Source organism: Lutra lutra, chromosome 15 (genome assembly GCF_902655055.1).
Source record: "Lutra lutra chromosome 15, mLutLut1.2, whole genome shotgun sequence".
NCBI lineage: Eukaryota > Metazoa > Chordata > Mammalia > Carnivora > Mustelidae > Lutra > Lutra lutra.
Window position 1 is genome coordinate 2,015,599 of NC_062292.1, and position 27,754 is coordinate 2,043,352.

At 41.8% G+C, this 27,754-nt stretch overlaps 2 protein-coding genes across 10 annotated transcripts in view; one reads left to right on the forward strand and one right to left on the reverse strand.

The window, feature by feature from the left end:
* Nucleotides 1–625: 625 nt before the first annotated feature.
* On the reverse strand, nt 626–3,250 carry METTL18 (methyltransferase like 18). 3 transcript variants are annotated; one of them, XM_047704375.1, is made up of 2 exons: nt 3,167–3,250; nt 626–2,132 (listed from the first exon to the last, which is right to left on the reverse strand). In XM_047704375.1, exon 2 carries the CDS (start codon nt 1,926–1,928, stop codon nt 816–818), a length of 1,113 nt encoding a protein of 370 aa, XP_047560331.1. In that variant the 5' UTR covers nt 1,929–2,132; nt 3,167–3,250; the 3' UTR covers nt 626–815. The 3 variants fall into 3 exon arrangements, with proteins under 3 accessions (XP_047560331.1, XP_047560329.1, XP_047560330.1); XM_047704373.1 differs by lacking the exon at nt 3,167–3,250 and adding an exon at nt 2,495–2,862; XM_047704374.1 differs by lacking the exon at nt 3,167–3,250 and adding an exon at nt 2,484–2,862.
* Nucleotides 3,251–3,274: 24 nt separating this feature from the next.
* FIRRM (FIGNL1 interacting regulator of recombination and mitosis) overlaps nt 3,275–27,754 on the forward strand; it is a 50,496-nt gene continuing 26,016 nt past the window's right edge. For all 7 annotated transcript variants that reach the window (XR_007122996.1, XR_007122995.1, XR_007122998.1 and 4 more), the window contains exons 1-8: nt 3,275–3,442; nt 5,727–5,766; nt 7,290–7,378; nt 9,653–9,757; nt 10,249–10,389; nt 11,807–11,972; nt 13,627–13,711; nt 16,071–16,209. Coding sequence is in view for 3 of the 7 variants with exons in the window: in XM_047704331.1 (XP_047560287.1) it covers nt 3,332–3,442; nt 5,727–5,766; nt 7,290–7,378; nt 9,653–9,757; nt 10,249–10,389; nt 11,807–11,972; nt 13,627–13,711; nt 16,071–16,209 (876 nt within the window). In the remaining 4 variants the exon portion in view is untranslated. The remainder of the gene's footprint in view (nt 3,443–5,726; nt 5,767–7,289; nt 7,379–9,652; nt 9,758–10,248; nt 10,390–11,806; nt 11,973–13,626; nt 13,712–16,070; nt 16,210–27,754) is intronic.

Sequence of the window (27,754 nt, forward strand, 5' to 3'; positions counted from 1 at the left end):
TTTATTTTTTATTGGGTTTTCTGTGTAACTTTTATACTATCATGATTCCCCTTTATTTCTCCCATCTCAGTGTGAATTCAAGTGCTAAGAATTCTTATTCTTATAGGAGATAAATGAATACAAAAAATAAAAAACTTCTTCCTAGTTACCTAAGGTGTTCAGTCTAGTCATTTAGGTTCGTACCATTTAGTGATACATCTTTATAGCCTTAGAATTAATGGCAGGGTCATCTGACCACAGGCACTTCATGTAAACAGGAACTATTGAAGACTGGGAAGAAGTTCAAACTAAAAATACCAAGTGTTGGGGTGCCTGGGTGGTTCAGTTGGTTAAGCATCTGCCTTCAGCTCAGGTCATGATCCCAGAGTCCTGGTATAGAGCCCCGCATTGGGCTCCCTGCTCCGTGGGGAGCCTGCTTCTCCCTCTCCCTCTGCTGCTCACCCTGCTTATGCTCTTTCTCTGTCAAATAAATACATAACATCTTTAAAAAAAAGAAAAAGAAAGAAAGAAAGAAAGAAGTGTTAAGTTTCCTTGAGAACAAATTTATGTAATGTCAAAGGTGGTAGAAAGGCCAAATAAAATAGAGAACAGGAAATGTTCCCACAAAATAATCACCTAGATCTCATCAAATGCTCAGGACACTATTTATTCAGTCTTCCCTAGCAAGTACATGTTATTAATATAGCTGGTATATTATTTGGATAAACAAACATCATAGTTAAAAAAATAATAGCAAAGCAGAACTCAAATATTCGAAACAAGTTTTTGGCTATGCTGTTTGTTTCACTTAGGACACTCGGTGGACAATAAATCGGTTACTTAAAAGTCATTTCAATTAGAAATCTCTTTAGTCCTTCATCAACTATTTCAAGTGTTCTGGTCTCAAATACATTCCTTTCTTCTACAAACTTCTGAAAGAGATAAGTGCCTCCACCTACACCAAAATAATGTGCTTTGCTTGCTAAAAGCACCCGTCCATTCTTATCTAACAATCCAAGGAATGTCTGGTGCAAAGTACTGTAATAATCTGGATTGTAAATGGTTTCTGAGGTGAGAATGAGATCATATTTTTCAAAGAAGTTCTCACTACTTAGTACAAGCTTACAAAACTCAGACCACTCCCCTGAAAAGAACCGGCATTTACATAATTCTTGTGCTATTTCTGATTTCCTGCGACGTTTCACATTGGGTTCGTTGACATCATTTCCTTCATCTTCCACAGTGAAGTTAGCCACTACATTAGGTAAGGTTACTTCATCAATCACCGTGCTGTTATAATCTTGAAAATGAATTTCTCGGGCCCCTCCCTTGAATGCCGCTATACCGAGCAACCCGGATCCACAGCCAAGATCCAACACTTTCTTCCCAGCAAATTTTACCTGGGCCTTTGTGAAATAAGCCAGTAGGTCAAAGGTACATTCCCAGATTTTTAAGCCTCCTTCATAAACCCCTGAAATCAGATCAGAGTGAGAAGAAATGCTTTGTGACACTATGTTTTCTCCAGCGACATTCTCTTTCAACAAGATGGTTTTCACAATGGATACATTAACATGTTGGGGACCTGGTAATGTTTCCACGACTTTGTTTTCTAGCACTTTGATTACATCTTCGGGCAGAGGATGCTCTTTGGCCACTCTCACGCAGGGATGGTTTTCATGCGGCTCCAGGTTACGTGAGCTGTTTGCTGCACTGACTGAGCCGTCTGTGTCTTGAGAGGGAGCTGTGCTGCCCACTGGCTTACACTCCAACAAATGATCCTGAGGCCACTCAAGCTGTTCTGTAGAACGTTTTCTGTCCCTACGTCGACCTTTTTTATTTTCTGAGACTGAAGACTCTTTGGAGGAATCCAGGGCCAAAGTTCCATCTCCAAGGGGTGTGGATTCATTTTCCAGATGGTTTTCTATAGTAAAATTAAACTGAAAAGTCATCCTCTCAAGAAAGGCATACAGTCCTTCAATTCAAAGGAGGATTCTTCGACTTCTGGGTAGAACCGATGACACACACATAAACCTGCTTCAATTTTTGTTAGTTTTGCTGGGGATCAATTTTTCCTTCGCTGCTTACACACAGTTACAGACAGAGATGTTTCCACAAGCCTTTTTAGAGGTCTTCTCTCTCCTTTCAAATTAGCTCTGGAGGAAAAAAAAGAAAATTGTTACTAAAAAGTAAAACAAGGGGCACCTGGCGGGGCCAGTTGGTCGAGCATGTGACTCGATCTTGGAGTTCAAGCCCCACATCAAGCACGGAGCTTATTTAAAAATAAATAAAATAAAGGTTTTTTTAAAAAAGGTAAAATGACATATTTCACTAAAACGTAACATTACACAGCACCCCCCCCCCCCCCCCCAGCTGCTTTTCTGTAAAAGCGGTGAGGGGAGACGGATGTAAGGGGAAACACACCCCTCAGGCTTCACACAGACGAGGACTGCAACTCGCACAAACACGAAAGCCCACAACGGCCGAGCGGGAAAGACAAGCCCGACTTCGTCCTCACCGCCGTGATCTTGCCGCGACGCCTCGACCTCCGGGAGCAGCGGGATCTCTCCACTTCGGGCCGCTGCCGCTTCAGGGAACGGAGCCCCTTCGCCCCCGCGCGTGTGCGCTCCGGGGCGCGTCCGCCGCCCGGGACCTTGGCCACGCGCCCGGCGAAGCCCCGCAGCGCCGACGCCCGCAGCGGGAGGACTCGGGAGCCGCCCGCGAAGGCCGGTTTGGCTCCGGAGAAACCAAACGCGGCCCGACCGGAGAGTCGCTGCACGCGGAGCCACTTCCCCGAGGCTGCGGGAGGCACCGGCCCCGCGAGACGCCTCGGCGCCGTCCGCTCCAGCCCAGCCCGGCCGGCGGCGTCGTCACGTCAGGACAGCGGACCTACCCCGGGGGGGCGCGCGGGGAAGTGGGTGGACACGTGCCTGTTTCTACCCACACCCCCCGCGCCCCCAGCGCCCCGGGGCTCGGATTCGTTTCCAGCCTCAAGTCCCAGGTCGCCCGAGAGCCCAGAAGTCGCAGGGAACAGGCGGTAGCAAGTCGGGGGGCTTCCGCCTGTACCCCCCAAAGCGCGTCAGGGCAGCGCGTCGGCGACCCGGACCTGAGAACGCCCGCGGCCGGGGAAAGTCTCGGCACCCGGCGCGGGAACTCCGCGCTCCCCTCCCTCGGGAAGCGGAGCGCGCACCGGTGAGGCGAGTCCTCCGCGGGCCAAACAGGCGCGGCTCGAGCGCCCCGGAGCGCCGCCCGCCCCCTCTCTATGGTCCCGGCGCCGGCGAGAGCCCGCAAGGCCTGCCGGGAGCTTCCGGTCTGGGCGGTGGCGGGCCGGCTTGAAGCTGCGCGCGGGCGAGGCATGTCGGAGGGACGCGCGGCGCCGGGGAGCGCCGCGCCGCTGGAGGAGTTGAGGAGCTGGCCCGAGGAGCTGTGTCGCCGGGAGCTGCCGTCCGTCCTGCCGCAGCTCCTCATATCCTTCCCGGGCCCTCGCCCCATGGAGGAGGAGCGGGAGGCCTCGCGGCTTCGCTCCGGCCGCGGCGCGCTGGCGGCCGGGCGGGCGGCGCTTCTGAGGTCTGAACCCTCGCCGGGTGCGGGTGGGCGGAGGAGCCGCCGAGGCCGAGGAGGGCGCGCGGGGAGCTCGGGAGGGTTCGCGCCGGTGGCCGCCTGACGGGGGCCGAGCCTGTGGCGTCTCCTCCATTCCTTGTGCCGCTGAGTCCTCTGCGCCCGGCGCGTGCGGTCAGGGCGGACGCGTTCGCCGAGGCAGCGCGGGGCGCGGCTACCCGGGCCTGACCGGTCCGCTGAGTGAGGGGCAGACGGCCCTGCCCGCCAGGAGGCTGCGCCGGTGCGGGCCCCGCGGCGCTGCGGGCACCGACGCGCGCAGACGTGCCTGGCGCCGGGGGGCGTGAGCGCCCCAGGGAACGCGCGCGCCGCCCTCTTCCCGGTGCCGCTTCCCGTCGTGGCTGCGGAGGTGGAGCTGCTGCCGCGCAGGTGGCTCGCCTGCTGCGTCCGGGGGGGCTGGCCGCCCGGTGAGTCTCGCTGTGGGCGCCTGGAGGCCAGCACTCCGGCAGCCGGGGGCCCGCCTTCCGTACGAAGCTGCGCGTGAAGGAAGAGCCACCTTCGGTCCGGGGAGCCTCGGATTGCTCACAGCCGCGGGCAGACGCGCGCGCCGCCTCGGGGACACGTCCTCGCGTCGCGTGGGCGCGGCCCCGCCGAGCTGCAGAAGCGTTTCTTGCCGTCGTGCAAGTTCAGAGCCGCGGTCCTCGACGACTGTGACTGGGAAAGCGCGTAGCCGTCCGCCCGCTCCGAACCTGCTGGGCAGTGGTCCAGGCCGCACGGGGCGGAGCGCGGGTCCTCTGTGCGCTTCAGGCCGTGGGGCCTTCAGTAACTGCAGGTCCGCGTTCCCGCTCGGTTCTGCGTCTGACTTCACCTGCAGGACAACCTAAACCTCGTCTTCCCCCAGTCTTGTCTTTTGTCTTTTTTTCCCCCCCTAAGATTTTATTTGTTTATTTGACAGAAAGAGACACAGCGAGAGAGGGAACACAGCAGGGGAGTGGGAGAGGGAGAAGCAGGCTCCCGCAGAGCAGGGAGCCCGATGCGGGTCTCGGTCCCAGCTCCCAGGGATCACGACCTGAGCTGAAGGCAGACGCTCCACGACTCAGGCACCCAGGATCAGTTTTTAATTACAGTCACATCACCCAAACATTATTTGGATATTTTGCATTTTACATATTTTTTTCTAGTCTTTACCTGCATGTCTGCATAATCATAAATGAGGTTTAATTTTGGAAGGGACTAGAGTTTTTTTGACCTTGGCTGAAATTTTTCTGTAAGAAAAATTCACCCCTATTGAACTAAGTAAAGTGAGTTAATGACTGCACCTCATTTTGATTGCTGTTGTAAAATTAGTATGTGCAAAGTAAGATGTCAGAAGATCAGTTCTTGTATTAGTGTTCTGGAGTTACAATCTCTTCATTTTTCTTGCTGACACATCCTTTAAAACTTCTTTTACAATGAGAATTTCTAATAATTCGCTTTTTTTTTTTTTAAGATTATTTTTTTATTTATTTGATAGACAGAGATCACAGGCAGGCAGAGAGAGAGGAGGAAGCAGGCTCCCCACTGAGCAGAGAGCCCGATGCGGGGCTCCATCCCAGGACCCTGGGATCATGACCTGAGCCGAAGGCAGAGGCTTTAACCCACTGAGCCACCCAGGCGCCCCAAGAATTTCTAATAATTCTTAACGGTGTACAAGTACAGTTTATAGTGGGATTACCGCAACTTTTGTAATGGACATAGGGAAACTTACTGTCAATTTATAAGTGCTATGTGCAGGAGAATTTCAGTCTGACGAGCTTTTTAAGTCACACGAGTAGCATGAAAAGAAGAACATGTTGAGTGACTTAATGCAGGTGCAAATAAAATACTGGAGAGGTTCAGAGGAGGGAGAAATTCCTTTTCTGTTTTAGAAACAGAAATCTGTGGGTTTATTATAGTACTGTTCTCTGTCAAAAGCATGTCAACTACACATAGTTTGAAAAGACAGTTTTATCCCTGCTCAGTTTTGAAAGTATTTCCTTGAAGTTTGTTTACCTAAGAACATTAAATTTTTAAAAGTAAAATTAAGCCAGTAATTGGAATTTAATTTCAATTTCTTACTGCTCATTGCCTGAGCTTCAAGAAGGCTGCTTTGTAGATTTATTCTTAGCAGTGAATATCCTATTACTGTGATACTGTTACCTTCCTTAATTTTTTACTCTATGTATCAGCATTCCGACAATTGGATTGAGGATATTCGTAAGTAAAATTGTCTTAATTGTTTACTTTGATGCCATTAAAGTCTGAGTCCTTCATATCTCAGTACAGTTTCATACTCCCTTTAAATGTATTCTAGTAGTTAGTGTTACAGCCTCTAAATTTCAATGGCTTAAAATGACCAAATTCTTTCAAGTAGTACTTAAAGTTTTAAAATTTTATTTCGGATGGGTGCCTGAACTGTGGTTAATGTCCATACGAGCACATTGAAGTTTTAAATGTTGGTTGTTAAACTGGTTAGACTCACATAAAACCTAATTTGCAGTCTGCTTTCAGGTTGACTTTCTCATCTTCTCTGTGTTCTTTAATCTTACTTGGCTTATTTACTTATTTAGTTAGGAGAAGAGATGAATTAAAGACCAGACTACACAGTTTACTCCTATTTTGAGTTAGCTTATTCTATTTACACTTCCCTTTGGTTGTGGATATTTATAATTTTTAATCTGTGTTGCGTGTTGGGTCTAGTTTTTTTAAGTAATTTTTTTTTTATCCTGAATATATATATTTCTACAGTGATTGCTTCTCGGCCTTTTCGCTAGGATCAAGTGTATTATCTTCCTACAGTGAATATTTAAACATATTGTTTGTAGAAAATTTGAAACATGCAGAAAATCAGAAAAGATAATGAAATATCCATTAATCTGAAATGGTTAAGATTTTAGTATAGAACATTTTCATCTTGACTCTATACATTCTTACCAGGTTATTATTCTTTGTATGTACATGTTTATATTGAGATTGGGATTATACTATTTTGGAAGCTTGATCATTTAACCTTTAAGTATTGTGAATATTTTTTCATGGTTTTAAATGATCTCTAATAATGATTTTAATGATAGCAAATTCTATTCAGTAGATGTACCCACATCCTTTAAGTGGTCCACGAAGGGTGGACATACAGATTTTTTTTTTGAGTTTTTGTTTTCTTGTTATTATTTTAGATACTTAATGGTTTCTCTGCGTAGGGGTACCTGGGTGGCTCAGTCGGTTAAGTGTTTGCCTTTGGCTCAGGTCATAATCTCGGGGTCCAGGGATCGAGTCCTGTGTCCGTCTCCTTGCTCAACAAGGAGTCTGCTTTCTATTCCTCTCCCTCTCTTCCCTGCCCACCCCGCTCGTGTGTGTGTGTGTGTGTGCATGTGTATGTGTAATAGATAAATTTTTAAAAAAGATTATTTACTTATTTGTCAGAGAGAGAGAGAGCGCGAGCACACAAGCAGAGGTAGTGGCAGGCAGAGAGAGAAGCAGGCTCCCTCCTGAGCAGGGAGCCTGATGCTGGGCTCCATCCCAGCGTCCCAGGATCGTGACCTGAGCAGACACCTGACTGAGCCACCCACGTGTTCCAATAAAATCTTTTAGTAAACATAGTTTTTCTACTTGGAAAATGGCATTTTTGAAACTACAAAGCTTCAGGTTGGTAGTACTTACATATTCTTGCATTTGGGGAAGTGGCGATGATCTTTGTTCTCCCATGTGACTTAGAAATATGTTACTATTTTGCTTTACAGAAATTCTGAAAATTATTGTGGAAATGTTTTTACCTCATATGAACCACCTGACACTGGAAGAGACTTTCTTCTCACAAGTGCTGCCAAAGGTGTCGTACTGTTGTCATCTTCATCAGTCTCCGAGTTATAAAGGCTGTTTAAATCTATTCTCAGTTTTAAATCATTTATTCTTAACTTTGGCTCCTTTATTTTTTAATGTATCAGACATATTTGATATACAAATAATTTAGCAAGAAATAGAGCTCAGGTGAGAACATAATGGTGTTAGTGTGATCATTAGGTGATTAAAACATTGTAATTTTAAGTAGTGTAGATCCTTTAATTGAATTTATATTATTTGTAGGTAATTTTAAGTACTTCTGTATTTTAAAACAATTCAATAAATATGTGGGATGAGTGATGAAGTTAGCTAAGATCTTCTCTGGAGAGTTTATTAATAATCGTTAAATTTTATTGTCTAGAAAAATGGAGCCAATTTTTAAAAAAAGATTTATATATTTATGTTAGAGAGAGAGGGCAGGAGAGAGCATGGGGGAGGGAGCACAGGGAGAAGGAGAGAGAATCCCAAGCAGATTCCCTGGGGAGTGTGGAGACCTATGCAGGGCTTGATGTCACAACCCTGAGATCAGGACCTTGAGCTGAAACCAAGAGTTTGACACTCAACTGACTGAGCCACCTAGGCTCCCCTGGAGCCAAATTTTATTGAAGAAGTCTTAGAATAAAAAAAGGCTGGAATGTTGGTAAAATCAAATAACCAAGAGGAGACATTAAGTTCACCAACTATGTTATTACCTTTTACTCTATTTCCTATTACCTTTTAGGTATATATAGTATACTTTTTCTCTGAAAAGCACAGGCATTTTTTTTTAATTGAAGGAATTAAAGGTATTTTGGTGCCAAAAGTAAAACATTTTTTAAAATGATTTCCAGGGCGCCTGGGTGGCTCAGTGGGTTAAGCCGCTGCCTTCGGCTCAGGTCATGATCTCAGGGTCCTGGGATCGAGTCCCGCATCGGGCTCTCTGCTCAGCAGGGAGCCTGCTTCCCTCTCTCTCTCTCTCTCTCTCTCTCTGCCTGCCTCTCCATCTACTTGTGATCTTTCTGTCAAATAAATAAATAAAATCTTTAAAAAAAATAAAATAAAATGATTTCCAAGTTTAGCTCTGAAGCAGATAATCATCAAAATTTCTATTACTCATATTCATTCTACTGTTCTCTATCTAAAAGTTTCTTAGAATTTGTTCTTGACAACCAGAAAGAGATCCAGCTGTTACATAGATTAAAATAAGGATGTTGAGTCTTAGCTTGCCTTTGGGAAACTTTCCTATTTGATTACATTGTGTTGTTATTCTTGCAACGTTTAGGCCATTTAAATTGTTTAGAAAAATCTGAGTATTGAGATCTTAGGGTAGCTAACTTCACAGACAAAACAAAAACAACTTAGTTCTTATGAGAGACAGTGGACTCTGAGAAACAAACTGAGGGTTTTAGAGGAGAAGGGGTGGGGGGGGGGGGGGGGGGGTTGGCCCTGTCGTGGATATTAAGGAGGGCACGTATTGCATGGAGCACTGGGTGTTATAGGTAAACAATGAATCTTGGAACAGTTCGTCAAAAGCTAATGATGTACTGTATGGTGATTAATATAACATTTAAAAAAAGCCCAAAAAACTTAGTTCTAAGGTCACATATAGTACCTCTAACCCAGGAATGGTATTTTTAGTTGATCAAAACGGGAAACTGGTTAAAATGCAAGTGAATAGGTAATTCAACACAAATTCATCATCACCCCCAGAAAATACCCTTATAAATACCCATGTGGACGTTGATTGGTTGAGACCATCGACCTTTATTGGTTAGGGTAGCACTCACCTTTGAAGATTTTATTTATTTATTTGACAGACAGAGATCACAAGTAGGCAGAGAAGCAGGCAGAGAGAGAGGAGGAAGCAGGGTCCCCGCTGAGCAGAGAGCCCGATGCGGGGCTCGATCCCAGGACTCTGAGATCATGACCTGAGCTGAAGGCAGAGGCTTTAACCCACTTAGCCACCCAGGTGCCCAGCACTCACCTTTGTTATGGCACCAAAAAATGAACTTGGAGTGATTTTTACATGGATGTTATTAAATAGATTCAAACCACAGAAATGGAAAACAAATCAATTTCTGTCTGAAGCTTCTAAAAGATTGTGTTCTATGACTACTTTATATAAAAACATATGCATTGTTTATTAAGTGCAGGTGTTAAGCTAGATAATATTGCGTGGCTATTACTAATAAAAAAATGTTTGATTTTTTTTTTTCTTTAAAGATATGTCTTCCCTTTCTTGTGTTTTCTGTTACTCCTCTTTTAACATGTTTGCTTTTCACAGACTGTGAAATTATTTGATGACATGATGTGCGAGTTAACCAGTCAAGCCAGAGGACTGTCAAGCCATAATTTAGAAATCCAGACCACTCTAAGGAATATTTTACAGGTGTGTCAAACTTATTAGAAAGGGTATGAGGGAGGACCTTGAACAGTGTAAGAATTTTTATACTGATATTAATTAGCTATATATCCTTTATGTAGTGGCCCAGTGCTAGAATTAAATTTATAGGCTTAAAGATAAGAATGCAAAAAAAAAAATTTTTGTGTTTTTTTATACAGTTTCATGCTGAGTAAACACCAAACTTATATAAGACAACAAGTGATGAAGATAGCTTGCCTTACCTATAATTTCAAAACTTGTACGTAGAACACCTGCCATATGCTTTGATGTGTGGGTTAGGATTCTGACTTTTTAAAAAACCAAATGGCTGGCCAGTTGTTCCAGTATTTGTAGTTCTGATAGACTAAAGTTCAGTGAAGGAGGAATACAGGATCCGTGTTGTTCACTGCTGTATCTCTAGTACCCAGCATGTCTGATACTTTTTATGTTTGTGAACAAAAACATAGTGTGAATGAAATTTCTCTCTTTATTTCCAGACAATGGTACAGCTCTTAGGAGCTCTTACAGGATGTGTTCAGCATGTCTGTGCCACCCAGGACGCCATCATTCTAGAAAATATTCATAGTCTTCCTTCCTCAGTCCTACATGTAATCAAAAGTACATTTGTACATTGTAAGGTGAGTATGAGTCTAAGTATACTTTAAATGTCCTGAAATCCACAGGCAAAAGGGCTGACGAAAATAGTGTTGGACATAAGATTTTACATATTAGCCTGTATTACTTGAGTAGACTTTTCCATGGAACAAAGAACCACGTACAGGCACACTTAGTTTTATTGCACTTTGCAGACACTGTTTTTTTACAAGTTGTAGGCTTGTGGCAACCCTATGTCCAGCAAGTCTGTTGGTGCCATTTTTTCCAATAACATTTGCTTATTTCATGTCTCTTTGTCACATTCTGGTAATTTTGGAAATATTTCAAACGTTTTCATTATTTGTCATGGTGATCTGTGATCAGTGATTATGACTTGCTGAAAGCTCAGATGCTGGTTAGTATTTTTTAACAATAAATGTTTTTTGTTAGGGTATATACACTTTTTTTCAACATAATGCTTTTGCACACTTAACAAACTGCAGAGTAGGGGCGCCTGGGTGGCTCAGTGGGTTAAGCCGCTGCCTTCGGCTCAGGTCATGATCTCAGAGTCCTGGGATCGAGCCCCGCATTGGGCTCTCTGCTCAGCAGGGAGCCTGCTTCCTCCTCTCTCTCTGCCTGCCTCTCTGCCTCTTGTGACCTCTCTGTCAAATAAATAAATAAAATCTTTAAAAAAAAAAAAACAAACAAACTGCAGAGTAATATAAACATAACTTTTATATGCACTGGGAAAACAAACTTTATTTAACTCATTTTATTGCAGTAGTCTGCAGTTGAACCTGAGATATTTCTGAGGTGTGCCTGTATGTAAATACTTGTTTGAAAATAAGTGGTTATAAGGAAGTGATTAAAAATGGGCTTTTGTGGTTTTGTTTTTGTTGTTTTATTGTTCTTCCTTTCTATAAAGAAAGAAGAGACACAGATTTGTGTTGAGTCACAGGAATCCTGAAATTGTTCTGTCATGGTATTGTTGGATCAGATGAATTCCTTAATGATTAGGTGCCTATAAAAGGACACCAGCACTTTTGTAGTCCGTGTCTACATTCCTGAGGCAACTTTAAAGCATAAAAGCTGGCATAGGATTTGTGGGTCACAGGCAGTTTTGATACTGGGCTTCATTGGGTGAATCAGATCAGTGGTTTAACTAACGCTTCTCTTTGGTGATAGGGTGCTAAGAGTCAGGTACTGACCGAACGTTATGTATCTCACTTTTAGTTCTATATTTCCAAGGTCTGGGAAGTCAGAGATCATGCTTTATACGTGTCTGTGTTTTTTGGAGTACACGATACATAACGGATGGTCACTAAACATTGGTTTAATGAGTAAATATGTAATTCAGGAGAAAGCACTAAAGTTACGTGCAGTGATGGAATGAGTTAAAGTAAACTTGGCTCTTGAGCTTTTTTATGATTTGCTAATTCTCTCATTTTTATTTGTGATCAGGATAGTGAATCTGTCTATTCTGGGCATTTACACCTAGTTTCAGATCTTCTCCAGGCTCTTTTCAAGGAGGCTTATTGTCTGCAAAAGCAGCTAATGGAACTCCTGGATATGGTTTGCATGGACCCTTTAATAGATGAAAATGATGATATTTTGAATATGGTAATAGGTAAGTGAGAAAACTTCCTACTTAATATGTGACATATGCTGACTAAACTATATATCCACTAATTATTGAACCCAACATTGTTTCTAATGCTTCATGGTATTTTACTCATGATGTATAAAAAAATTTAAGTCCTACCTGATATATTTTTAATCTTCCAAATTTTAGAATTTATTAAATTGATATGTGATGCCTTAACATAAATTTGTATATTCAGTTAATATTCACCATACGTGATTTTTCCACAGTGATTAACAAAGAAAGTCATGCAACTTTATACCTTCTAAAGTAGTCCAGATTCTGAGGCAGGAGCTTTCAGAGTTTTTAAACAATAGTTCAGTAAGAAATGAAGTGTATGGGTATGTTTGTGAATGTATCTGTATACACCACATTTATTTATTATATGTAAAATAATACCTGTTTTACCTGTAATGTACTCCGTCATACTGTTTCATTTTTAAAGAATTGCTGATGGCTGCTTCATAATTTTATCACTCAGCAATGCATTATAACCCAGAGTTTGAAGAACAGTAATGTATAAGGACAAAGATTTCATTGATAGCGTCTGTATAAAGAATTAAGTTGGGGCGCCTGGGTGGCTCAGTGGGTTAAAGCCTCTGCCTTCAGCTCAGGTCATGATCTCAGAGTCCTGGGATCGAGCCCCGCATCGGGCTCTCTGCTCAGCAGGGAGCCTGCTTCCTCCTCTCTCTCTGCCTGCCTCTCTGCCTGCTTGTGATCTCTCTGTCAAATAAATAAATAAAGTCTTTAAAAAAAAAAAAAGAATTAAGTTGACTTTGTGCAATATACCAGGTACCTCTTGATCTGTAAAAAAACCACCCCCAAATCTATTAGCTTATAACAACTCCTGCTTTATTTATGCTCGATTCTGTGAGTCCGCAGTTTAGGTTGGGCTCAGCTGGGACAGCTTTCTCTGGTCCACGTGGTATAACCGGCTAGCTCGCTCGCGTTTTTGCAGTAACCACATTCACATCTGGCTGTTGGCAGAGGCAGAAGCACTGAGCTGGGCCCACGCGGCACACCATCCAGGAGACTAGCCGGGGTCGGTCACCTGACGACAGCCTCAGGGTCATCATCGGGAGAGGGCAAGCCCCAGTGTGCAGGCGCTTTAGCTCTTTGCTGACCTTGTAGTTATTGTTATCCGACTGACCAACGCGTGTCCTACAGCTACGCCCCAGAGCAATGTGCAGCGGAACTGTGGATTCAGAAGGGGAAGTCACTGGCATTTTTACAAATGAAATGAAAGAGTCGAAGCCTTTCGTAAACGCCGCATATCCGCTCTCATTCCTTGTTCGGTCTTTCCTTTGCGGCTTATTTTGTCATTTTGGATTAGAGGAGCTACAGGATATTCAATTATAATAGGGTACAGCTCTTATTCTACTGAACATTTCAGTTGATTTAGGTCATTTAGTTTTATTAGGTAGTGCAAATATCAAAAATTAATTTTCTATAGTTTGTAAAAACCATAAATCAAAAGTATGACACTTATTTTTTAAAAAATTACTTTGAAAGTTTTTTTCTAACCGTATTACCTACTTTAACAGATGTCAAAATTGATCTGTAGGTAGTTTTAAATATAGGAGAAACTCCCCCGTATGACATTTGAATGTCCTAAGAGTTCTTTTATCTTTTTTTGTAGTTATTCATTCATTGTTGGATATCTGCTCTGTTATTTCCAGTATGGACCACGCGTTTCATGCCAATACGTGGAAATTTATAATTAAGTAAGTTTTCTTTCTTTACTTTTATTTTTTTGTAACATATTTTCCATATCCCAAATCTTAATTATTCATAAGTTTTGTAGATTGCATTTAAAACATTTTGTATGGTGTGTATAAATAATGTTTACTGGGGCGCCTGGGTGGCTCAGTGGGTTAAGCCGCTGCCTTCGGCTCAGGTCATGATCTCAGGGTCCTGGGATCGAGTCCCGCATCCGGCTCTCTGCTCAGCAGGGAGCCTGCTTCCTCCTCTCTCTCTGCCTGTCTCTCTGTCTACTTGTGATCTCTCTGTCAAATAAATAAAATCTTAAAAAAAAAAAATAATGTTTACTGACACTGCTGTCTTGATTAATCCGGGTACTGTACACGGAGCTCCCGAACCAAACTGGGCCTCTTTAATCTGCTACTTCTAAAACTTAAAAAGTTCTACTTTGTTGCTAATACTTTTTTCTTTTTCAAGATAGTATTTAAATTCAAGTCTGTTAACATATAGTGTATTACTCATTTCAGAGGTAGAATTTAGTGATTTATCCCTTGCATGATGCCCAATGCTCATAACAAGTGCCCTCCTTAATGCCCATCACCATTTAGCCCATCCCCCACCCACCTCCCCTCTAGCAACCCTCAGTTTGTTCCCTAGGGTTAAGAGTCTTTTATGGTTTGCCTCCCACAAGTACTTCTGAAATTGCCTTCTGCTACTGTTATTTAACCCACAAGGTGTTTTATTTCCAGGCTTAGATAAATTAATAGTTATAATTAGAGCTGAATATAATCCCTTTATTATATGCCTTTGAGTTGTTCAAGTTTAATTCCATTTATAAAGTAATTTTAGCTAGAGCATTATGAAAGGTTACCAGGGAGAGTGCCCATAGTGTTCATCAGATTCCTGGGGGTGGGAGGAGGTGGATTTGAGGTATTAAAAAATGGCTAAGAACCTCTGCTTTATACACATGCATAAAAAGTAAAGGTCAGTATAATATTTTTAGGTGTTAGGTGCTTTTCTTGCACCGCCAGGAAATCATTAACTTGCCAATAAGTAATAGTGGAGAGGCTTAAAGTGTCAGCCCAGAGCCAGTCTGCATGTGCTTGAATCTATTCTGAAATCACTCTTCTGAACGCTTGGGCAATTTGGTAATCTTCTCTGAACCTCAATTTGCTCATCCAAAAATGGGAGTAATTAAAATAGAGCTTTCTTGGTGGGTGTATTTTATTTATTTTTTAAAAAAATTTTATTTTTTTGAGAGAGAGCTCAAACAGGGGGAAGGGGAAGAGGGAGAGGGAGAAGCAGATTTCCTGCTGAGCAGGGAGCCTGATGTGGGACTCAGATCCCAGGACCTGAGATCATGACCTAAGTTGAAAGCAGGCTTTGTGTGTGTGTGTGTGTGTGTGTGTGTGTGTGTGTGTAGTGGATGCATGATTTAATTTTACTTTTGCTCTGCTAACTCAAGGCAGACTCTTAACCAACTGAACCACCATGCTCCCTCTTGGTGGGTTTATAGTGAGAATTAATTGAGTTTATCAATAGGAAATCCTAAGAACTCTGCATGGCCCATAGCCCAGCGAATTGCCACATCACCACCTTTACCACTGAGTGTCTTCTACTCTTGTCCTCTTCCAGTTCATTTGCTAGCCAGTGTTCAGTCTGATCTTTTGAAAATGTCAGTTAGATCATGTCACTCTACTGCTTCACCAAATCCATCCCATTTTACTGTGGGTTACAACCTAATCCTCTCTGGCCTCTGCCTTCTTCCCCAGCCCGTGTTTGGTGCTCTGTCCCTGCTCCTAATTCCTCAAACATATCGAACTCTCCTACCCCAGGGCCTTCTTACCACTTTCCCTGTGCCTGGGACGCTCCTCCACACCTGGCTGACTCCTGCTCATCTTTCCGTTCTCAGCTGTCGCGTTCCAGCCTCGTGATCGTGTTCTTTGATATTCCCACCCTGAGGATACAGTATTTTAAATCTCTCTACTGTAGCATCCTGGACTTCCCTACCTTAGCACTTATAACAACTGTAATTGATTATTCTTAAAATTATTTAATGTTCTCTCTTGTGCTAGAGCAGAAGTTCCATGCAGACAGAGCAGAGATTATGTCTTCATTCACTTTTCCATCCCCAGGGCCTAGGAGAATACCTGGAACTTTAGTAAGAGTTCAACTAATATTTTATAAGGAGAAGTAAAAAAGTAGCCACTTAATAAGCTAACATGACAGCTTCAGAGGTAACATCAGCACGTCTTAATTATGCCATGCCTAATATATATGACACATTGTGATTTTTATATGTTACTTCAAGTCATACTTTTATGGACCTGTGTTACTTGATGTGTTCCTTGTGATTGTGTTCTTTTCTTTTTACTCATTTAGGCAGAGCCTTAAGCACCAGTCGGTTATAAAAAATCAGCTGAAACACAGAGATATAATTGCCAGCTTGTGTGAAGACATTCTTTTCTCCTTCCATTCTTGTTTACAGTTAGCTGAGCAGATGACACAGTCAGAGGCACAGGTAAATACGGTCTAACAGCATGTTGAACAGTAGCTCTTTATTCATTTGGCAGTTAGTAAATCTCATTTGAATCTATCGATCGGTTTACCTAAAGGGTTGTAATTTGTTGTTGTTTTTTCGATCTAGGATTATTTACAGCCCATAATTATTTTTCACCCCAAACATTGCATTAGACTCCTACCTACTCTTATTCCCTCTAGAAACTAGCTGTCTCCTGCCTAGCCCCGCTTTTTATGTAATCACTGGTTGTCAAGGCATTCTCCTCAGAATGCTTTCATTCTTTTCTACCCTAGGTCAAAAATCTAACTCCTTAGCTCTGTGTTTATGTAAGATTGTCTGGTACACCCGCAGTTGGCCTGTTCTTCCCTAATCTATTGGAACCTGTAGTGTTGTGATATGTAACTGTGTGTGTGTATCAGTGTTCTCAGATTGATGTGCACTTACTTACATTTATTTTGATTTCAGAAAGTTAGTGTTGAATTGGTATCCCATTTACGAAAGATACTGTATTACAAAAATTTATAAGAAGTTCATTGGGAATTAATAGTTCATTTTCTTACAATTTATACATAGTATCTTTTGTTCTAAGACTAGCTCTTTAAATTTATTTAACTCATAATGGCCCTAAATTGTAGCATTAATAGTACTCAGGACCTAAGAGTTGTATATAATGATTTCAATGGGAAAATGAGTTAAATGTTTCTTCCCTAAAGTAACAGTAAGATTTCTTCCCATTGTGGACTTGCTAACAGATACGGGTAATTCCTTTGTATCTGTGCTCGTCCCCAACCAGCTGCTGTGGGGGTGGATGTGTAAGGGTTCCTCCCTTTCCGAAACACTGGTTGTAATTTTTAGGGCAGAGGTGATATGAAAGGACTAACCCAAGGGGAAGATGGAATTTTGAAAAGGAGTTCGGAAGGAACTCAGGAGTAGCTTTAGGAAGGGGCTCACCTTTTCCTTCTTGCCTCTCTTTCTCTTATTTGTTCTTCCCTTACATCCTTTCTTTTCCCCTTTTCTTTTCCACCCCCACTTCCTGTTATCAAGTCCCTTTGCCAGTTCCCCTCACCCATCTGTAAGGAGGAGGCTTTTGGCTGAGTATCGTGTGTCAGGGCAGGAAGGTAGTTCCTTCTTCACTTTAAACCTATACATCTGTATTCTCAACCTTGACCTCCTTTTTTCCCAGTTTCCTTCTTGCTTAACCTGACCCCACAGACTTTCCAGCTAGTGCTGGAGAGTAAGATCGGAAGAGATGCAGGATGGGAGACACATGGGGAGAGCCCAGGCAATAGTATAGTGGAAGAGAGAAGAGAGGTCCTAGGGCTGCCTGACCAGGCTGGCTGTTTGCACATGAAGTATCTAAGTTCAGTTTATATAATCACTTGAATGTAGAAATCAAAGAATTTACATTATAAACTTTCCTAACTGTTCAAGCAAATTTTCATGTTTTTCCTTGTGAAAATGTGGGACTGGTGGAGAGACTAGCACTACTCACTGTCCATTGCCTGAAATGGACAAGATGGTCTGTTTGGTTTCTCCATTCTGAACTCTAAATTCTGAGCCGCAGCGCCCTCTGCCGTTCACTATTGATATATATTGAGGAATCAAACCATTATATTAACAGTATTCTAAGAAGTTATCTCACTTTGTTTTAAAAAAATCAAAATAAAACTTTTCAAAATAATAGCATATATGCTAATTATGAAAGCATACAGATGTATCAGTCCCTGTATTCGGTTCCTAGGACTTCCATAAGAAATTACCACAAATTGGGTGCCTTAAAACAACAGAATTTATTCTCCCACAGTTCAGAGGAGAGAAATATGAAGTGTGTTTTTTTTTAAAGATTTTATTTATTTATTTGACAGAGACAGAGATCACAAGTAGGCAGAGAGTCAGGCAGAGAGAGAGGAAGGAAAGCAGGCTCCCTGCTGAGCAGAGAGCCTGATGTGGGGCTTGATCCCAGGACCCTGAGACCATGACCTGAGCCGAAGGCAGAGGCTTTAACCCACTGAGCCACCCAGGCGCCCTGACCATGTTCTTTTAAAGCTCTAGGGTAGAATCTGCTCCATGCCATTCTGTAAGTTTCTGGTGTCCTTGGCATCCCTTGGCTTCCAGCTGGAGAACTCCATGTTCTGGCTTCATCATCATGTGCTGTTCTCTCCCTGAGTCTTCACACCATCTTCTTATAAGGACACCAGGCGTACGGAATTGAGGGTATACCCTATTCCAGTGTAGCTTCAGCCTACCTAATTATATCTGTGATGGCCCTGTTTCTAAATAAAGTCACTGAAGTACCGGAGATTAACGCTTTAACATACCCTTTTGGGGGATACAGTTCAACGTCTAACAGCTGTAAGATTGGCATTTATTCTCTATTAAGTCTTGAACATGGTTTCAGAAAGAGAATACTGTATTAGATTATTTAACATATAGTTTTTTCTTAATTTTTTAAATTAACATATAATGTATTATTAGCCCCAAGGTACAGGTCTGTGAATCCTCAGGCTTACACACTTCACAGCACTCATCATAGCACATTCCCTCCCCAATGGCTATAACCCAATCACCCTCTCCCTACCTCCCTCCCACAGGCAACCCTTAGTTTGTTTTGTGAGATTAAGAGTCTCTTATGGTTTTTCTCCCTCCTGATCCCATCTTGTTTCATTTTTTCCTTCCCTAACCCTCAATCCCCCTGCCCTGCCTCTCAAATTCCTCATATCAGAGAGGTCATATAATAATTGTCTTTCTCGGGGCACCTGGGTGGCTCAGTGGGTTAAAGCCTCTGCTTTCGGCTCAGGTCATGATCCCAGGGTCCTGGGATCGAGCCCCATATCGGGCTCTCTGCTCAGCGGGGAGCCTGCTTCCTCCTCTCTGCCTGCTTCTCTGCCTACTTGTGATCTCTGTCAAATAAATAAATAAAATCTTTAAAAAAAAATAATTGTCTTTCTCTGATTGACTTATTTTGCTCAGCATAATATCCTCTAGTTCCATCCATGTCGTTGGAAGTAGTAAGATTTCATTTATTTATTTATTTATTATTTTTTAAAAAGATTTTTATTTGTTTATTTATTTGACACAGAGAGGGAGAGAGAGATCACAAGTAGGGAGAGAGAGATCACAAGTAGGCAGAGCAGCAGGCAGAGCAGAGAGCCTGATGCGGCGCTTGATCCCAGGACCCTGAGATGATGATGTCAGCCGAAGGCAGAGGCTTAACCCACTGAGCAACCCAGGCGCCCCTAGATTTCATTTCTTTTGATGGCTGCATAACATTCCATATATATATATGGAAAGCTATATATATATATATTTGGAATGTATATATACATACATACATATATACACCCATACCATATATATGACACATATATATATACACATACATACATGCCACATCTTCTTTATCCATTCATCTGTTGATGGACATCTAGGTTCTTTCCATAGTTTGGCTATTGTGGACACTGCTGCTGTAAACATTCAGGTGCATGTGCCCCTTTGGATCCCTACATTTGTATCTTTAGGGTAAATACCCAGTAGTGCGATTGCTGGGTCGTAGGGTAGCTCTATTTTCAACTTTTTGAGAAACCTCCATGCTGTTTTCCAGAGTGGCTACCAGCTTGCATTCCCACCAACAGTGTAGAAGGGTCCCCTTTCTCTTCATCCTTGCCAACATCTGTCGTTTCTGACTTGTTAATCTTAGCCATTCTGACTGGTGTGAGGTGGGATCTCATTGTGGTTTTGATTTGTATTTCCCTGATGCCGAGTGATGTGGAGCACTTTCTCATGTGTCTGTTGGCCATCTGGATGTCTTCTTTGCAGAAATATCTGTTCATGTCCTCTGCCCATCTCTTGATTGGATTATTCTTTGGGTGTTGAGTTTGATAAGTTCTTTATACATTTTGGATACTAGCCCTTTATTTGATAATGTCGTTTGCAAATATCTTCTCCCATTCTGTCAGTTGTCTTTTGGTTTTGTTGACTGTTTCCCTTGCTGTGCAAAAGCTTTTGATCTTGATGAAGTCCCAATAGTTTATTTTTGCCCTTGCTTCCCTTGCCTTTGGTGATGTTCCTAGGAAGAAGTTGCTGCAGCTGAGGTCGAAGATGTTGTTGCCTGTCTTCTCAAGGATTTTGATGGATTCCTTTCCCATATTGAGGTCATTCATCCATTTTGAGTCTATTTTTGTGTGTCATGTAAGGAAATGGTACAGTTTTATTTTTTTGCATGTGGCTGTCCAGTTTTCCCAGCAACATTTGTTGAAGAGACTGTCTTTTTCCATGGGACATTCTTTCCGGCTTTGTCAAAGATTAGTTGACCATAGAGTTGAGGATCCATTTCTGGGCTCACTATTCTGTTCCATTGATCTATGTGTCTGTTTTGTGCCAGTACCATACTGTCTTGATGATGACAGCTTTGTAATAGAGCTTGAAGTGTGGAATTGTGATGCCGCCTGGCTATTCAAGGTCTTTTCTGGTTCCATATAAATTTTAAGATTATTTGTTCCATTTCTTTGAAAAAAATTGATGGTATTTTGATAGGGATTCCATTAAACGTGTAGATTGCTTTAGGTAGCATAGACATTTTCACAATATTTGTTCTTCAATCCATGAGCATGGAACATTTTTCCATTTCTTTGTGTCTTCCTCCGTTTCTTTCATAAGTACTTTTTTCTGAGTATAGATTTTTTGCCTCTTTGGTTAGGTTTATTCCTAGGTATCTTATGGTTTTGGGTGCAATTGTAGATGGGATTGACTCCTTAATTTCTTTTTTCTGTCTTATTGTTGGTGTGTAGAAAAGCAAGTGATTTCTGTGTATTGATTTTATATCCTGACACTTTACTGAATTCCTGTACAAATTCTAGCAGATTTGGAGTGGAGTCTTTTGGGTTTTCCACATAGAGTATTCTATCATCTCCAAAGAGTGATAGTTTGATGACTTTTTTGCTGATTTGGATGCCTTTCATTTCTTTTTGTTGTCTGATTGCTGAGGCTAGGACTTCTAGTACTGTGTTGAATAGCAGTGGTGATAATGGACATTCCTGCCGTGTTCTTGACCTTAGGGGAAAAGCTCTCAGTTTTTCTCCATTGAGAATGATATTCACTATGGGTTTTTTCATAGATGGCTTTGATGATATTGAGGTATGTACCCTCTGTCCCTACACTTGAAGAGTTTTGATAAAGAAAGGATGCTGTACTTTGTCAAATGCTTTTTCAGCATCTGTTGAGAGTATCATATAGTTCTTGTTTTTTCTTTTATTAATGTATCACATTGATTTGCGGATGTTGAACCCACTTTGCAGGCCAGGAATAAATCACTTGGTCGTGGTGAATAATCCTTTTAATGTACTGTTGGATCCTATTGGCTAGTATTTTGGTGAGAATTTTCGCATCTGTGTTCATCAAGGATATTGGTCTGTAATGCTCCCTTTTGGGGGGTCTTTGTCTGGTTTTGGGATCAAAGTAATGCTGGCCTCATAAAATAAGTTTGGAAGTTTTTCCTTCCCTTTCTATTTTTTGGAACAGTTTCAGGAGAATAGGAATTAATTCTTTAAATGCTTGGTAGGATTTCCCTGGGAATCCGTCTGGCCCTGGGCTTTTGTTTGTTTGGAGATTTTTTTTTTTTTTTTTAAGATTTTATTTATTTGACAGAGAGAGAGAAATCACAAGTAAGCAGAGAGGCAGGCAGGGAGAGAGAGGGGAGGAAGCAGGCTCCCTGCAGAGCAGAGAGCCTGACGTGGGGCTCGATCCCAGGACCCTGGGATCATGACCTGAGCCGAAGGCAGAGGCCTTAACCCACTGAGCCACCCAGGCGCCCCTGTTTGGAGATTTTTGATGACTCTTTCAATCTCTTTACTGGTTATGGGTCTGTTCAGGTTTTCTATTTCTTCCTGGTTCAGTTTTGGTAGTTTATATGTCTCTAGGAATGCATCCATTTCTTCCAGATTATCAAATTTGCTGGCGTATAGTTGCTCATAATGTGTTCTTATAATTGTATTTCTTTGGTGTTGGTTGTGATCTCTCCTCTTTCATTCATGATTTGATTTATTTGGGTCCTTTCTGTTTTCTTTTTGATAAGTCTGGCCAGGGGTTTATCAATCTTATTCTTTCAAAGAACAGCTCCTAGTTTTCTTGATTTGTTCTTCGGTTTTTTGGGTTTCTATTTCATTGATTTCTGCTCTGATGTTTATTATTTCTCTTCTGCTGCTGGGTTTAGGCTTTCTTTGCCGTACTTTCTCCAGCTTCTTTAGGTGTAGGGTTAGGTTAGGTAGTGTATTTGAGACCTTTCTTGTTTCTTGAGAAAGGCTTGTATCGCTATATATTTTCCTCTCAGGACTGCCTTTGCTGTGTCCCACAGATTTTGAACAGTTGTGTTTTTATTATCATTTGTTTCCATGAATTTTTTCAATTCTTCTTTAATTTCCTGGTTGACCCATTCATTCTTTAGTAGGATGCTCTTTAGCCTCCATGTATTTGGGTTCTTTCCAACTTTCCTCTTGTGATTGAGTTCTAGCTTCAGAGCATTGTGGTCTAAAATCTGCAGGGAATGATCCCAATCTTTTTGTACTGGTTGAGACCTGATTTGTGACTCCGGATGTGATCTATTTTGGAGAATGTTCCATGTGTACTAGAGAAGAGTGTGTATTCTGTTGCTTTGGGATGGAATGTTCTGAATATATCTGTGATGTCCATCTGGTCCAGTGTGTCATTTAAAGCCTTGATTTCCTTGTTGATCTTTTGCTTGAATGATCTATTTCAGTGACAGGTTTAAAGTCCCCTACTATTATTGTATTATTGACATTGTGTTTCTTTGATTTTGTTATTAATTGGTTTATATAGTTGGCTGCTCCCATGTTAGGGGCATAGTTATTTAAAATTGTTAGATTTTCTTGTTGGACAGACCCTTTGAGTATGATACAGTGTCCTTCTTCATCTCTTATTGTAGTCTTTGGCTTAAAATCTAATTGATCCGATATAAGGATTGCCATCCTGGCTTTCTTTTGATGTCCATTAGCATGGTAAATTGTTTTCCACCCCCTCACTTTAAATCTGGAGGTGTCTTTGGGTCTAAAATGAGTTTCTTGTAGACAGCATATTGATGGGTTTTGTTTCTTTATCCATTCTGATACCCTGTGTCTTTTAATTGGGGGCATTTAGCCCATTTACATTAGGGCTATTTACATTTACATTACATTTACATTAGGGCTAACTATTGAGAGATATGAATTTAGTGCCATTGTATTACCTGTAAGGTGACTGTTATTGTATATTGTCTCTATTCCTTTCTGGTCTACTACTTCTAGGCTCTCTCTTTGCTTTCAATATTTCCTGTAGAGCTGGTTTGGTGTTTACAAATTCTTTCAGTTTTTGTTTGCCCTGGAAGCTTTTTATCTCTCCTTCTATTTTCAGTGACAGCTTAACTGGATATAGTATTCTTGGCTGCATGTTTTTCTCACTTAGTGCTCTGAATGTATCATGTCAGTCCTTTCCTGGCCTGCCAGGTCTCTGGATAAGTCTGCTGCCAATCTAATATTTTTACCACTGTATGTTACAGACATCTTGTCCTGGGCTGCTTTCAGGATTTTCTCTTTGTCACTAAGACTTTTAAGTTTTACTATTGGATGACGGGGTGTGGACCTGTTCTTATTTTGAGGGGGTTTCCTGCCTCCTGGATTTTGATGCTTGTTCCCCTTGCCGTATTAGGGAAATTCTCTACTATAATTCACTCCAGTATACCTTCTTCCCCACTCTCTTTCTTCTTCTTCTGGAATCCCAATTCTGATATTGTTTCATCTTATGGTATCACTTATCTCTTGAATTCTCCCCTTGTGGTCCAGTAGTTGTTTGTCTCTCTTTTGCTCAGCTTCTTTATTCTCCGTCATTTGTTCTTCTATATCACTAATTCTCTCTTCTGCCTAATTTATCCTAGCAGTAAGAGCCTCCATTTTTGATTGTACCTCATTAATAGCTTTTTTGATTTCAGCTTGGTTCTATTTTAGTTGTTTTATTTCTCCAGAAAGGGTTTCTCTACTATCTTCTGTGACTTTTTCATGCCCAGCTAGAACCTTGGTAATCGTCATTCTGAACTCTAGATCTGACATATTACCAGTGTTCGTATTGATTAGGTCCCTAGCCTTAGGTACTGCCTCTTGTTCTTTTTCTTAATGGTGAGCTTTTCCGCCTTGTCATTTTATCCAGATAAGAATATATGAATGAGAGAATAAAATATTAAAAGTATGGCAAAGACCCCAGAAAAATGTGCGTTAACCTAATCAGAAGAGACCCCCAAATCATGGGGAGAAGAAAGGGAATAAAAAGTTAAAAAAAATTTAAAAAAAAAAAAAATATATATATATATATATATATATTAGGCTGGTGAATAGAACAGAGCCACCGACTTAATTTGGGGTATATTTTGGTCCCTTAGAAGAAACTACCTCCCAAAATTTTAAAGAAAGAAAAACTTATATATGTATATACACAAAAATAAGGGTAAACATTATGAAGGGATGGAATATGACTGCAAAGATGAAAATTTCAAAATACTCTGAAAAAGGAGTTGATAAGTTGGTTGGGAAAAGAAAATGGAGAGAATTTGCTCAGGCTGGAGACTAAAACAAAGCCCTGTGCTAGATTTAGGGTATATCTTGATCTATTAGAAGAAGTTGTATCCCAGAATTCTTTAGAAGAAAAATCCCTGTATAGGGTTTTTTAGTGTGTACAAAAAATAAAGTTAGATACAATGAAGGATAAAATAGGACTATAATAATGAAGGTTTAAAAAGATTTTTTTTAAGAAAGGTATTGTTAAAATAAACTAGTTAAAAATCTTTAAAAGAGGAAAAAGGAAAAGTTAAAATTAGAATAAGAAAAAAATAAAATAAAAAAATTTAACTTTGCAAGATTAAAGAATCATGGGAGAAAGCCATGAATTTCATGCTTTGCTTTCCTCTCCTCTGAATTCCGCTGTTCTTGATCCGTGAGCTTGGTCTTGGCTGGATGTTCTTGCTGATCCTCTGCAGGAGGGGCCTTTGCCATGATTCTCAAGTGTCTTTGCCCGAGGCGGAACCGCACCGCCGTTGCCAGGGCCCGGGCTAAGCAATCCGCTCAGGGTCGGCTCGGAGCTTTTGTTCCCTGAGTGCTTTCCGAACTGCTTGGGAGGATGGGAATGAAGATGTCGGCTGCCCAGTCTCCAGCTGGAGGAGCCGAGAGCTCAGGCCCGGCTCCTCAGTGCGCCCTCAGAGAAAAACCATTAATCCCTCCCATGTCCCTGGTCTCCAGCCGTGCTCTGAGGTTCCCCAGCCTGTGACCGAGCATTTCTGTCTCTGGCACATGGCCCCATTTGGTGTCCAAACCCAGCAGATTCCTGCTGCTCTGCTCTTCCGGTGGGTCTCCCTGGATCTGCCACTTGTGGGGTCCTTGCTGAAAGAGCAGTGGCATGACTGTGCCTCAGATCAGAGTTTAAGGTAACCCAGAGCTGAGAGCTCAGTCCTCGGCTCTGTCTCTGCAGCTGGCTTCCCCGCTCTAATACCTGTGAGCTCTGCTGCACTCAGACACCCCCGATCCTTCTGTGACCCCATGGGACCTGAGACCACACTGTCCCCACGAGGGCTTCACCCCTGCTTAGCCTCTGGAGCAACATCCCTCAGTGGAGCAGACTTCTAAACGTTCAGATTTTGTGCTCTGTTGCTCTGCCGCTTGCCGGGAGCCGGCCCTTCCCCCTGTGGCTTATGTTCCTGTGGCTTCGGATTCTCTTCTCCGCACGTCCTGTCTTTCAGAAAGTGGTCGACTTTCTGTTTCTAGAATTGCTGCTGTTCTCTTTGATCTCCTGTTGGGTTTGTAGGTGTTCCCAGTGGTTTGATAACTGTCTAGCTTAACTCCTGCAACCTGATGTCTTCTCAGTGTGCTACACCTCTGCCATCTTGACTCTAACATACAGTTTTTTAACCACCAATGATTTAGTTTTTTATAAAGATAGGGAGATTTTATTTGTAAGGCAGTTACTATAAATTTAATTTCCACTGTAATTGCTAACTTGTTCATATAATACTTATAGAAGTTGCTATTTAGAAAGTGAACATACCCTTTTCTACATAAATATATAGCTTATAACTATATATGTGTAATTTTTTAAAGATTTATTTATTTCTTTGAGAGGGAGCGCACATGTTCAGAGAGGGAGAGGGAGAAGCAGGCTCCTTGCCAAGCAGAGAGCCTGACATGGTGCTTGATTCCAGGAACCAGAGATCATTACCCAAGTTGAAGGCAGATGCTTAATTAACTGAGCTAACCAAGCACCCCTACACACTTCCTGCTTTAAATTAATCACTATAGGGGCGTCTGGGTGGCTCAGTGGGCTAAAGCCTCTGCCTTCAGCTCAGGTCATGATCCCAGGGTCCTGGGATTGAGCCCCACATCGGGCTCTCTGCTCGGCGGGGAGCCTGCCCCCCCCGCCCCCCGCCCCCACCTGCCTCTCTGCCTACTTGTGATCTCTGTCTGTCAAATAAATAAATAAAATCTTAAAAAAAAAATTAATTAATCAGTATATGAAGATGGGATTATAAATCGTACACTTACCTTTTGAAAATGTCAATGTAAAAGCTCTAGATTGAATCAGTACGCTTAGTGATGAACCAAAACTAATCCTTCAACCAGACTAATCCTTTCAGTCCTTTGGTTGAAGGATTGCAAGGGAAAATTCCACAATTTTCCCTTGAATGAGAAAGAAAAATTGAAAGCAGGCAAACATGGTAAGTTGTGTGTCACTGGCCATTTATTTAATACGCATTTCCAGAGATCTTATTCTGTGTAAGCCACATTTTCTGTCCTCTACAATTTACAGTCTAGGCTAGGAGAAAAATAAACAGGTAATTAGAGAATGGTGTGATCTTTGGAGAACTTGATGTTGGCTAATGGGAGTAAAGGTAGGAACCCAGTCATGGAGTCAGGGAAGATTTCTTGTGATACAACACCTAAGCCTAAGATTCCTTACTGAGTATATTACATGGTCAGCGTAGATTCATCTTTTTTCTTTTTTAATTTAATTTTTTTTAAAGGTTTTATTTATTTATTTGTCAGAGAGAGAGCGAGAGAGCGAGACAGCAAGCACAGGCAGACAGAGTGGCAGGCAGAGGCAGAGGGAGAAGCAGGCTCCCTGTTGAGCAAGGAGCCCGATGTGGGACTTGATCCCAGGACTCTGGGATCATGAACTGAGCCGAAGGCAGCCGCTTAACCAACTGAGCCACCCAGGCGTCCCTAGATTCATCTTTAATGTCCATAATTTTAAGCTTCTATAACACTTTATAAGAAAATTTATGTTTATTATTATCACAGAAGGTGAATTTTCATCTAACTGATTTCTGGTGAGGAAATTAACTGTTTCCAAATATTGTTAATAAAAATAACAAAGGGTCATATTTAATTAATGGACCATCCATTGCTGTTTTGATTGGTTTATTTAAGGTTTTGCTATACTGGAAAGGAATCAAGCATAGTTAACATTAAAGTTATGTTACTTCATATGAAATTATTCTCAGAATTAAAGATAGTAAGGT

What these genes read in the sequence shown, in the direction of transcription:
- METTL18 (XM_047704375.1), bottom strand. Translation starts at nt 1,928, where the DNA reads ATGACTTTTCAGTTTAATTTTACTATAGAAAACCATCTGGAAAATGAA.